This window comes from Pongo pygmaeus, chromosome 1 (genome assembly GCF_028885625.2).
Source record: "Pongo pygmaeus isolate AG05252 chromosome 1, NHGRI_mPonPyg2-v2.0_pri, whole genome shotgun sequence".
Lineage (NCBI taxonomy): Eukaryota > Metazoa > Chordata > Mammalia > Primates > Hominidae > Pongo > Pongo pygmaeus.
In genome coordinates, this window is record NC_072373.2 from 92,431,542 (window position 1) to 92,445,609 (window position 14,068).

At 38.1% G+C, this 14,068-nt stretch overlaps 1 protein-coding gene across 1 annotated transcript; it reads right to left on the reverse strand.

The window, feature by feature from the left end:
• Positions 1–11,580: 11,580 nt before the first annotated feature.
• LOC129032728 (small ribosomal subunit protein bS21m-like) lies at positions 11,581–11,844 on the reverse strand. Its single transcript, XM_054480485.1, has one exon. It carries the CDS (start codon positions 11,842–11,844, stop codon positions 11,581–11,583), a length of 264 nt encoding a protein of 87 aa, XP_054336460.1.
• Between the last annotated feature and the right edge of the window lie 2,224 nt (positions 11,845–14,068).

Genomic DNA, 14,068 nt, shown 5'->3' on the forward strand with positions numbered 1-14,068 from the left:
GGGAGATAGAGGCACTAGTGTCTTCAGGAGGAACAACTGGCGGAAATAAGTACTCTGTCAAGATGGAGTTTACATTGTCGAAGACATGAGAGCTAATAGGTTTCAGGTCGTTCAGGAGGCCCACCACCAAAATATTAGTCCAGGAAGATTCATTTCAGTCCTTCTTGGCCAAGATGAGGCTCTTAATATGCACTTGTCTTGCTTAGGATTGATTGGCCTTGGAGCTGGGTGGGGCCCACCGGTAAGAGTCACTGGGGGTATGGTTTCTAGGCTACAGAAGGCAAAACCTGATGTTCTGAGGTAGGTATCAGAATGACCAGGCCTCTCCTAGGCTGCTATATGCTTTCTATGAGCTATAGATCTAGATTCTTGTGGGTTTGGTTGTTCTTTCCAGTGCACATCTGCAAACACTTGTAGATAGTAGCTTTGATTCTCTTCTGTTGTTCTCATTTTTTCACCTACCTCCATGCCTCACAGTGACCATGATGGAGAAGCAGCTCCATATTATGTCACGCAAGGAACAGATTCAGGACTTAGGGTTCAGGGAGCATGAGCACAGTCTTTAGACACTTACGTTAAATTTGCTCTGTGCAATTCCTGAAGAGAAATCTCTACCTACATATGGAAATTACAGGAAAACATTTTTCTGTCAACTCATCAGAAGAAAAAACTGAGGATAGAATAAGTTGACTCAGATACCATGAGCTGTCTATGACTGTAAATGTTTAGTTACATTGCCTATTTATAGATATTCCATTGCTGATGGCTGATTATTATTAATACTTTTTTAAAATCACAAAATCTCAGGGTTGATTAGTGCAGAAAATTTCCGGTCACTCACAGGAAGGAGGTTCTAAGGACTTAGGAGTTAAAACTCCAGCACTGACCCTGTCAGTCTGGGCCCTTGTGGATGCTGCAGGGCAGACAGGACACCTGCACTGTGGCCTCCCTTAGGGTCATGACCGAATCACAGTGGTTTTCTTTTCTTTAGGTATCTGCAATGAGGGATCCAAAAGGACAGAGAGCAGGTTATGGCAGCCCAAAGACTGGAGTCCACAGGGAGGAAACTCAGCGAGCCTGCCTGTCCAGGGTGCCCTGGCTGAACCCGGACTGGCTGCCCACATCCTGCTGGCAGCAAAACCGTCCCTAGCTGTCCTTGTGTCCCTGGTGTGCTCTGCCGTAGAACTTCTACCTGTGCTTTTCTGGACTTTCCTGGAACCATATTTAAAAAGCAGCATTGGCCTTGTGTGATGGCTCACACCTGTAATCCCAGCATTTTGGGAGGCCAAGGTGGGAAGATCACCTGAGGTCAGGAGTTCAAGACCAGCCTGATTAACATGGTGAAACCCTGTCTCTACTAAAAATATAAAAATTAGCTGGGCATAGTGGTGGGTGCCTATAATCCCAGCTACTCAGGAGGCTGAGGCAGGAGAATCACTTGAACCTGGGAGGTGAAGTTTGTAGTGAGCCAAGATTGCACTCCAGCCTGGGTGACAGAGTGAGACTCCATCTCAAAAAAAAAAAAAAAAAAAAAAAAAGCAGCATTACAGTGCAGAGGCTAAGAGCATGAGTTTTGGGTTTTGGAGTCAGGTAGACCTAGTTCTAATTCCCACTCTGTCACTTACTAGCTGTGTGGCCTTGAATAACATATTTTGGCTCTTTTTTGGTAGCTCTGTTGATTAGATTTATGCTTTTTTTATTTTGCTAGGGTGATCAGTTTTCATTTCCACCTTTTATTAAATATTTAAGTAGCCTTGCTTAATCCACATTCATGTTCCTCTTTTAAATGGGAAATCAAAAGTGACAGTAAAGCAAGTAGCTTACAGAGTTACACCTCAGAGGAGCACAAAGTAGGGAGGTCAGCTTGCTTCCTACTGCTTATTAGCCTTAATTAGCCCATCTGTGATTCAAAGTTTATTCCCTGGACATCTCTGATTCTAAACCTAGGCCCTGTGAAAGATAGAAATTTCCATGTTAAAAGCCCTTATTCTGTTAATGTCAAAATAAATGAGTCAGTATGGGGCTCACAAGAAGAGAGTAAAGCAGAGCTACCTGAAGAGGTGATGTTATGTTAATGGTGAAATAAGTGCTCTGTAAGGAGACACATACACAGTTTACTCATGAGAGCTCTCTACTTAGCCTTGGGAATATTGTGCTGTGCAACTTCAATCCTTCCTTATCAACGAGATGATTTTTTAATCTACGTGATTGAGGGAACCGTCTGTTCTATTCAGCCCGTTTCTCTTCTTCAGGTTTTGCCAATCCTCTCTGTGTATCCACACGTGTTTCCTCCATGTTCTCTGGGCAGAGGAATATGTTTTCTTTTTTCAAGGTCCTAGTTTCTTTTTTATCAATTGGAGTATGCTGCCTCTTGAAAAGAGGCTGGAAATGGTATAAAGAGATAATAGTTATCTAATCTATCACCTGTATTGTAATTTTGTTAATTGACCCAATAATGGTTTTTATAGCATTTTTTTATTTTTTTCCTCCTGGATCCAGTGGAGGATACAGTAATTTAACAGTCTACAGTAATTTAACTGTTATGTCTCCTTAGTCTCCTTTAATCTGGAGCATTTCCACAGGTGTATATATATATATATATATTATATATACATATATATTATATATATATTATATATACATATATATTATATATACATATATATTATATATATAATATATATTATATATTTATATTTATATATTATATATTTATATTCATATATATTTATATATTATATATTTATATTTATATATATTTTTATATATAATATATATTATATATATATTTATGTATATATTATATATAATATATATTATATATATATTTATGTATATATTATATATATTATATATATATTTATGTATATATTATATATATTATATATATTTATGTATATATTATATATATTATATATATTTATGTATATATTATATATATTATATATATTTATGTATATATTATATATATTATATATATTTATGTATATATTATATATATTATATATATTTATGTATATATTATATATATTATATATATTTATGTATATATTATATATATATATAAAATTGGTATATTGTTCCTTTGACTCTTTTTTTTTTAAGAAAACGGTGTTCCTCATTTTGAATCTGTCTGATGCTTCTCATGAATTCCCAGCAAGAAAATGACATACGTGATGCTGTTGCCTTAGTGTATCACGAGTCAAGGCTCAAGATGTCCATCTGCCCCTCACTGACAATGTCAGTTTCCATTATGTAGTCAAGGTGCTGTCTTTTTTTCTCCTCACTGTAGTTACACTTTCCCCCACTTGCACCTAGTAAGAAATTTGTGAGGAGACACTTTAAGACCAAACAAGTATCCTGCTTCTCATCAAACTTTCATCCCACAGGCATTCCACTGATTTCCTAAGCCAATCTTTAATGCAATAGTGAAAAAGGACGATTTTTCCCCTCCAGCACTCCCTAAACACTCTCCACTGCCATTTACCATTCCAGCACAAGTCCTCTCTTCTCCCTCATAAGAAATTTAGTGGGAATTTGTCTAGCTTGATGATGCCTAACCAAAAAAAAGAATGTCTTCCCGCTTGCTCAAGTGTACTTTTGTGATTTTAGGTTTCGAGCATCTCTTGTGTAAATCAAAAATAAAATTCGAATCCCTCTCCCACCCCTACCAACTAAATGGAGCCCTCCTCTTGGCCGAAGGCATTCCAAAGTTAACCCTAAACATGAGTACAAACCATGATGGAAATGGGTGGTCAGATGTGTCTCATTATACCCTCCTGCCTTTGGAATTCAGGCACAACTAACCAGCATTAACATTAAAACAGAGACCTTAGGACTGACAAAGCAGACTCCTTGTAGCAATAAGATAACAACATGACAGATTATAGTCCCTAAAAGAAATCAAAGTATTTTACCCCAAAGTATATTTTTTGACATATTTAAAATGGACCTGCTAAGCTGTCTCTTGTGGGGAAAATCTATATTCTGTAGAGAATCCTCTTCCTGATCCAGGAGAGAATTCACTAAGAATCTGGCACCTTTTCAAGTCTGAGAGGAAACATTTACAATCGATTCTCTCTGAAGCCTGTTACCTGGAGGCTTCATCTGCATCAAAAAAGCCTTTGGTCTCCACAACTGCTATCTTAACCCAGACACACCCTTCTATTGATTCTAGGTCTTCAGATAAACTCTTTCAACCAATTGCCAATCAGAATTGAATCCACCTATGTTCTGGAAGCCCTCCCCGAAACTTCGAGTTGTCCTGCCTTTCCAGACTGAACCAATGTATATCTCATATGTATTGATTCAGGGGTCCCCAACCAGTATTGTTTCATGGCCTGTTAGGAACTGGGCTGCACAGAAGGAGGTGAATGGCAGGCAGGCATGTGAAGCTTCATCTGTATTTACAGCTGCTCCCTATCACTTGCATTACCACCTGAACTCTGCCTCCTGTCAGGTCAGCAGTGACCATAGATTCTCACAGGAGCTTGAACCCCACTGTGAACTGCGCATGAGAGGGATCTAGGTTGCATACACCTTATGAGAATCTAATGCCTGATGATCTGTCACTGTCTCCTATCACCCCCATATGGGACCATCTAGTTGCAGGAAAACAAGCTCAGGGCTCCCACTGATTCTATATTATGGTGAGCTGTATAATGATTTCACTATATATTACAATGCAGTAATAATAGAAATAAAGTGCACAACAAATATAATGCACTTAAATCATCCCCAAACTATCCCCACAACCCCTCTGGTCCATGGAAAAATTGTCTTTCATGAATCTAGTCTCTGGCACCAAAAAGGTTGGGGACTGCTGTACTGATTGATGTCTTATGTCTCCCTAAAATATATAAAACCAAACTATAGTCTGACTGCCTTGGGCACATGTTCTCAGTACTTCCTGAGGCTGTGTTGTGAGTATGTCCTTAACCTTGGCAAAATAAACTTCTAAATTGAATGAGACCTGTCTCAGATACTTTTGGTGTACACGTGTTAAGTTTATTTATAAGTAGTATCTGTTTTTATTGCTGTTTAAATTTTTTTGTCTTATGTTTTTAATAACATAATTCCAACAATACATGCCATTATTTGGATATATAAATTTTATTAATTTTACAGGTTAATTTTATATCTTGTTACTTTCTTAAATTATTTTATTGTGTTATCTTTACCATTTATTCTTAATGTTTTCCAGATGTACTATAATGTTATCTGTAGATATCAATAGCCTTTTTTTCTTGTTTATGTCTTATATATCTGTTTTCTCTATTTAAACTACTTTGAATAATGCCTCCAGAACAATGGTAAATAGTGAGAATTCTTGCCTTTTTTATGACTTTAGTGGATCTACTTTTAATATTTCCTCATTAAATAAGATTCTGGTTTTAGATTTTAGATAAATATACTTGTAACATGTTAAGGAAGCATCTATAAATTCCTGTTTTCTTAAGAGACTTTTATGAGGAATGGCTGTTGGGTTTCATCAGACTTTTTCAGCATTTATGAAGGCAATTATATTTATCTTCTTGAACCTATTAATACAGTAAATTATATTAACATATTTTCCAATGTCAAACCCCCCTCAAATTCCTGAATACACCCACTGTGTCATGGTGTATTCAGGTTATTTATTAATCTTGATTGCCTAAGGCCCTGCTGTACCCCAAGTGGGTTCTTTGACTGGCCTTAATCTCAATGTAGACCTTATTTAAGACAGTCATTCTCTTGTTAAAAAGCTCCTGTTCTGGTTACTCCAGAATAAACTGTTTAGTACAGGGGCTCAGGAGAGGAAAGAAAAAAGCAAATAGGGCTCTTTTGCAGGATTGAGGTGTGTCACAGGTGTTGTCGGAACTTATGTCAATATTATGCCCCTCCAATGAAAGAATTGATTACAAGTGGTTAAATCTGTGCTCTGTAATGAGATGTATATAGAGTAATTCAAATATGTCTTTTATGTAGCGACTAAGGATATGATACAGTAGTTTCTGATGCTTAATTCCAGTCTTTCTTTGCTAAGAAAATGGTGATTTTCCTTACTCACATTAACAAAGAGAATACTTTCTGTTCTAATCCTATCTGAAGTCCACTTCTTCCAGATTCTTCAGGTCATTTTCTGTGTACCTACACTATTATTATTCCACATAGTTTGGGCTGGAGTTGTCACTTTCCTGTATCAGGACTTTCTCCATCTTTTTCAGGGCATGCCACCACTTTTTGAAATGAGGAATAAACAGATGAAATAATATGAATTGTAGGCTGAAAATATGTGGAGGAGATCCTAGTGTTTTTTATACACATGAAAAAATAAATGTAGAAAGAAAATTTAAGCTTTAAGGTGAAAAAGACAAAGAATATGCTCTATCTCTTTTCATTCTTAATTTTCTCAATACTTAGAATAAGTCTCTTTTTATTTTTATTCAAACACCATTAATTTAGTCAACATACATTTGTTGATTATCAACTGTATATCAATCACTGTGCTAGGCTCTATGGAAAGAGAGCAACAGGATACTCGTGAATGAACCATGATTCTTCTGTCAGGATAAAGAATCCTTAGAGAGAGGCAGAACTTAGTAATGCTATAGTGTAGATATAATGAGAGGAAAATAATTTGTTTATAGCCCCCTTGTACCCTTGTAATTTTTAGTGTAAATAAATAATTCATCTTTCCTTAATATACTTAAAAACAGAGTTTATTAAGGGTATGTAAAACTGGCATATCAGTTATCTATTGTTATGTAGCCAACTACTTTAAAATTTAGTAACTAACAACAACTGCTGTTTGTTTAGCTCATAACTCTATAGGTCAGCAACTATAGAGTTCAGTTCAGCAACTGAACTGGGCTCAGTTGGACAGTTCTGTTCTCAGCAGGACTCACTCATGGGTCTGTGGTCAGCCGTAGGACAGTTAGGTACCTCTGCTGGGGGTTACAGGGACAGGTGGCGGGCAACATGTCTCTCATCATCCAGGAGCTAGCTTGGGCTTGTTCACCTCACAGCAGAGCTTCCCAGAGCAGCAAGAAGGCAAGCCCTAAATGGGAAAATGCTTTTCAAAGCTCTGTTTGCAACATGTCCGCTACCATCCTATTGGCCAAAGCAAGTTATTAAGGCAACCCAGATTCTATGGGTGAAGAAAATTTCCATCTTTTGAAGGGAGAAGCTGCAAAGACGTTGCACATGATGAAGGAATAGATTTATTTTTATTTCTGCAATCTATCATGAGTGGCAATTAAAGCTGATGAAAAATTATCTACCACCCTATCTATCTTCTATCTATCTATCTATCTATCTATCTATCTATCTATCTATCATCTACCTACCTACCTACCTATCTATCATCTGTTTGTCAAGCTTAGGGTCAATGCTTGTTTTATATCACATTGTGAAGGAGAACATTAGGGAGAACCAAAATGTTCAATGAGTATTTATTTTGGCATTTGTTGTGGGTGGAGGTGGTGTAATACTCTCCTATATTTTCCTTATAATTAATAAAATATATATTGCTCTCATAAAATTTTAATTGTGATTTTTATTCTGTGCAATATTGAGGTTTTGGCACACCGAGAAAAATAAGTACCAGACCAAATGTGCAAGAAAATACATCATAGACCATTTGTGTCAGAAATGCTAAGAGATTGGTAAACTGCTTTTTGCCATATGAGCCTCTAGATTTTTAAGAGAAGGACAAGAATTTTCTAAGAATAGATCGGTAGTAAGGAATTACTTTTAAGAGAGTTTTTTATATGTTACGTCATCTTCCACCCTCTTCTCTCAAACAAAATGGTGGAGGTTACAGAAAATCTCTTACAAAGCTGACCGCATTCTTTTTGGAGTTGGGAAGGCCCTGGTACTGGTATCTGACTTACATTTGAAAGGGTCTAAATGTGAGTAACTGGATGAACCCCCCTTGTAATAACAGAATGCAAAGATGAAACTGCATCAGGAATAACCTGCTCACTCAGAGTTTGGCAGGAAAGGCACATGTTTCCTATGGTTCATTGTGAACCAGACTGGATTGTCTTGAAAGTGACCTTGTCCACAAGGATGCAGGATGAGGTGACCTCAGCAGAGGGCATGTTGAGGGGAAGTCCACTGGCAGTCAAGGGATAAGGGGAATGTTCTAAGTAGCTGGCTATAGCAGGCTTCATCAATGTCAGGGAATTGTAAGTGAAAGATCCCGGTGGGGAAATCTCTGAAGAAGCCACAAAAATGCTGCCCAAAAGAAAGAAGCAGCAGGTGGACACTGGCCACACAGAATGTGGCTATGGACAATGAAGACCTTTCCTATTTCATCTAGGTTATGGAATTTGTTGACACAAAGTTGTTCACAATGCTTCCTTATTATCCTTTTTATATCCATAGCTCTGGGCATTCTTACATTAGTATGATAGTGGATTAGTAATTTGTGAATATTTTCTTTTTCGGTTTTGCTGGAGATTTATTAATTTTAGTTATGTTTACAAACAATTTTAGATTTACTATTATTTTCTATTGTTTTGCTCTATTTAATTGATACCAACTCTTATCTTTATTGTTACCGTTCTTCTATTATTTTGGGTTTACTTGAATTTTTACTACGTTAAGGTAGAATTTTAGATAATAAATTCTAGCAATCTTTTCTGTTTATACACATTTAAAACTGTGAAATTTCCTTTTAATACCATTTTAGTGGCTTTCGACAAATTTTTGACAAGTGTTTTTAATTTCTAATTCACCTTGGGTTTTTTTCTTTGATCCATGCATTATTAAGAACTGTGGGGCTGGTGCGGTGGCTCACGCCAGTATTCCCAGCACTTTGGGAGGCTGAGGTGGGCGGATCACCTGAGGTCAGGAGTTCAAGACCAGCCTGGCCAACATGGTGAAACCCCATCTCTACTAAAAATACAAAAAATTGGCCAGGTGCAGTGGCTCACACCTGTAATCCCAGCACTTTGGGAGGCCGAGGCGGGTGGATCACGAGGTCAGGAGATCGAGACCATCCTGGCTAACATGGTGAAACCCCGTCTCTATTAAAAATACAAAAAATAGCCGGGTGTGGTGGTGGGCGCCTGCAGTCCAAGCTACTCGGGAGGCTGAGGCAGGAGAATGGTGTGAACCTGGGAGGCAGAGCTTGCAGTGAGCAGAGTTCATGCCACCGCACTCCAGACTGGGAGAGAGAGTGAGATTCTGTCTCAAAACAGAAACAAAAACAAAAACAAAAACAAAACACAAAAAATTAGCCAGGCATGGTGGCGGGCACCTGTAGTCCCAGCTACTTGGGAGGCTGAGTCAGGAGAATGGCGTGAACCCGGGGGGCGGAGCTTGTAGTGAGCCGAGATCGCGCCGCTGCACTCCAGCCTGGGCGACAGAGCAAGACTCTGTCTAAATAAATAAATAAATAAATAAATAAATAAATAAATAATAAATACAAAATTAGCCAAGTGTGGTGGCAGGCACCTGTAATCCCAGCTACTTGGGAGCCTGAGAGGCAGGGAGAATTGCTTGAACCTGGGAGGCAGAGGTTTCCTACAAATCTCCTTTGTAGGAAATTTGGTTAAATTCCTTTGATACTTAATTAACGGACCATAAAATGAATGTGTCTTGAATATATTCTGTATGCATTTGAAATACATTCTACATTTGCTGAATGTAGTGTTATATAAATATTAGGTAAAGTTAATTGATAGTACTGTTCACATTTTCTACATTCTTATTGATTTTTTGTCTTCCTTTTTTACATGGACTAATTAGTTCTGTGAAGGTGAAATGAAGAAGAACGATACAACAGAGAGAACAACATGTATTTAGATCATAAAGAGGAATAAAGTGTGTGAATAGACTTCTGTCTCATCACTCCACTGGAAATGCCAGTTAGCTGAATCCCAGCAGTGGGCACAGGTTAACTTCTTAGCCAAGAAACTCTTAAAACTCTGTACAAAATCAGCATCTGAAGGGATGTCCTACTAGCTCTTCAGTCTCAGTGTACCTAAGCAGAGCTTGGCATAAATTTCTACCCTTTATCTGATCTATCTACTCTATTAAAGTCCCTGTCTGATTACAGTGGGAACTTTCTCCAGTGCCGTATCTCATCACATTCCCCGTGTAATTGCTACATCTTAGCATAGTCGAAGGCACCTAACAGGTGCTGAATTAATGCTGAATGAATTCATGAAACACTGCCCCCTTACCTGAGTCATTGTCCACGACCCATTCAGACTACTCCAGAAGAAACATTCCTGAAATCCTATCTATAGCAAGACCCTGGATAGTTTGACAGGCCTGTGGAAGCAGGCTGATCACAAGAAGACTGTAATACCTGAAAGCAATCATGTCCAGGTGGGAGAGCTAGGACTCCAGGCCTTGCAAAAGATTGGGACTCAAGCAGGAGGAGGTGCACATGGAAGACTTAGGTAGTGACTAGGCCTGACTCACTGTTCTTCTTTGTCCTCATTCACAATAGGGGTAGCCTCAGAACACCATATTCTGCTGTGCGGTTTGTGCCATGTACACTTCCTAGGGAAGTTGGGGTAGGTACCATTCACATTGTGCTCGATGGGACTGACTGCCTCTGCTGGAGTTGTGCAGTGTACAACCAGGATGACCCTATATGGATCACCTAGGAACAGGGGCAAAGTAATAACCAGCAGAAGCCCTCACCTGGGTGGGTCAGCAGCTGAGCTTTCTCTTTCAAAGAAAAAAATAAGTTTTATCTGTAACAGCAGAGGGCATTCTCCTCTAACGGATCCTTGAACTTATTATGAGAGGCAGAGCCAACTTTTCAGAAATGAATTTACACCATCGTATCAGCTATGGAGGATTTTTCTTTTTTACTTTCAACAAATTTTTCATTGTAGTAAAACATAAAATTTACCATCTTAAACATTTAAGTATACAGTTCAGTGGCATTAAGCACATTCACCTTTTTGTGCAACCATGATCACCATCCATCATCCATCTCCTATTTTTTTTTTTTTTTTTTGATGGAGTCTCACTCTGTCACCTGAGCTAGAGTGCAGTGACGTGGCCTTGGCTCACTGCAACCTCTGCCTCCCGGGTTCAAGTGATTCTCCTGCCTCAGCCTCTGAAGTAGCTGGAACTACAGGTGCCTGCCACCATGCCTGGCTAATTTTTTTTTTTTTTTTTTGTATTTTTAGTAGAGACGAGGTTTCACCACGTTGGCCAGGCTGGTCTCTCGAACTCCTGGCCTCAAGTGGTCCACCCGCCTTAGTCTCCCAAAGTGCTGAGATTACAGGCATGAGCCACCATGCCCAGCCATCATCTCCTGAACTTTTTCATCTTCCCAAACTGAAACTCTGTGCCCATTAAACAATAACTCCTCATTGCCCCCTCCTCCAGCCCCGGCAAACACCATTCTACTCCTAGACTACTTTCAGACTCAGTTTCTTCTTTCACTTAATAAAAGAGAGGGTCCACTGCTGACTAATGGGATTGTTTCTATATGTGGAGGCCTTCTTGCAAACATGTGATTGAGTTTATTGTAGAGAACGGTAATAGGAAATGGGATTGTAGGAAGAAAAGAGATGGAGACAAAGTTGGATGAGGGTTTCATACTGGGTGTCCCATCCACAGGCCTCAGCAGCCCCACCACAGATCTACCCAATTCTTTTGCATCAAGAAGTTGATCTTGCAAGCCATTTCCATGTTACAGATCTGCCAGCACATTTTATAGCTTTTCCTCTGTCGCTGGTGGCATGGCTTTTCATTATACCATGGACGTTTAATGTCCTCAAGGAGCCCATCCACAGTGAGGATTCTGTTTAGGGTCCTGTATGCACCTTCCACATTTCCTTCCTGTACCATCACAGTCCTGATGATGAATTTCAGATGTTTTGCCATGACCTTGGATTTAAGTCTCCACTCTGCAGAGCCTGGCACGCTCAGTACCTAGTCAACCCTGGCTATGGAGGATTTAAAGTTGCTTTAGAAATATGTGTGTTTGCCTGTTGGTGGGACTGTAAACTAGTTCAACCATTGTGGAAGACAGTGTGGTGATTCCTCAAGGATCTAGAGCTAGAAATACAATTTGACCCAGCCATCCCATTACTGGGCATATACCCAAAGGATTATAAATCATGCTGCTATAAAGACACATGCCCACGTATGTTTATTGTGGCACTATTCACAATAGCAAAGACTTGGAACCAAGCCAAATGTCCAACAATGATTGACTGGATTAAGAAAATGTGGCACATACACACCATGGAATACTATGCAGCCATAAAAAGGATGAGTTCTTGTCCTTTGTAGGGACATGGATGAAGCTAGAAACCATCATTCTGAGCAAACTATTGCAAGGACAGAAAACCAAACACTGCATGTTCTCACTCACAGGTGGGAACTGAACAATGAGAACCCTTGGACACAGGGTGGGGAACATCACACACCAGGGCCTGTCATGGGGTGGGGGAGGGGGGAGGGATAGCATTAGGAGATATACCTAATGTAAATGATGAATTAATGGGTGCAGCACACCAATGTGACACATGTATACATATGTAACAAACCTGCACATTATGCACATGTACCCTAGAACTTAAAGTTTAATAAAAAAAGAAATACATGTTTGCTTTCTCCAATTGTTAAATATTTAAAATAATTTTTGTTTTATTTATTTGCTTATAGGTTATATATTTACATGGCTCCAAATTCAAAATGTATAGAAGATCATGCACTCCTATCCTTTAGTTTTTATCTTTTGGAAGCAACCTATCTTATCAATTGCTTAAGTAATATTTCAGAGAAATTTTATACATAAACAAATAACTAAGTACATATATGTTTGCTTCTCATTTTTGTACAAATGGCAGCACACTCTACACATTTTACTGTATCTTGCTATCTTCAGTAAACAAGAAGTCTTAGAGATTATTCTCACCAGTAAATAAAAAATTTATTCACTTTTATAGCTGAATAATATCCCATCACAAGGATGTAACATAATTTATTTAAACTTTCCTCTTGATGGACATAAAGATTGTTTCTAATTGTTACCTATTTCAAATAATAATGCAGCTAATTAATTTGATTACATGCTGACTGGAATGTGAACCCCATTGAGAAAGAAGAGTTTTTGTCTGTGTTAATCACTAATGGATCCCCAGTGTCCACAGCAGTACCTTGTACATAGTAGCTGATCAATAATTATTTGTGGAATTAATCCACTATTTCATATATACATCCACATCTGTCTATGCCTATATCTATATTTTGACCAACTGTATCTACCCATGTATCTATCTACCCTCCAATATAGAACATACATCACACCAAGAAATTCTCTTATCCCTCTTTCTGTTCAGTACACATTTCTCACCCTGGAGCAACTTTTTTCTGATTTTTACTACTATCAGTTAGTTTTGCTTGATGTTAGACATCATATAAATGGAATCATACAGTGTATTCTTTTTTGTTCTGCTTTGTTTCATTTGATATAATGTTTATGAAAATCATCCATGTTGTTGTATGTAACAGTAGTTTACCTTTTAAAATTGTTAAATATTTCACCACGATATGAATATATTGAAATTTATTTATCCTCCTGTTGTTGAACGTTTAGGTTGTTTCTAGTTTTTGGCTATGATGAGTAAGATCATTATATGCATTTTTGTACAAGTCTTTTTAGGATATATATTTTTATTTGTCTGGAATAAACATTAGGAAGGGAATTGCTGGGTCACAGGGTAGGTGTATGTTTAGTCTTAGAAATACTGAACAGTTCTTCAAAGTTACTGTTCCATTTTATACCATCACTAGCAATGTATGAAAGTTCCAGTTGCTCTACATCTTCATCAACACTTAGTGTTGTCAATCTTTTCAACTAGAGACATTCTGATGGATATGATGTATACTTCATTGTAACTTTAGTGCACATTTCCCTGATGATGAATGAGGTTAAGTACCTTTTCACGTGCTTATTGAACATTCACACATCTTCTTTTGTGAAGTGTCTGTTCAAAGGTTTTGCCACTTTTAACTGAATTGCTCATAATCTTTTATCTTTGTTTTGTAGGAATTTTTTGTAATAGTCAGGGGACAAATATCTTTTTTCTATTCTGGCTAC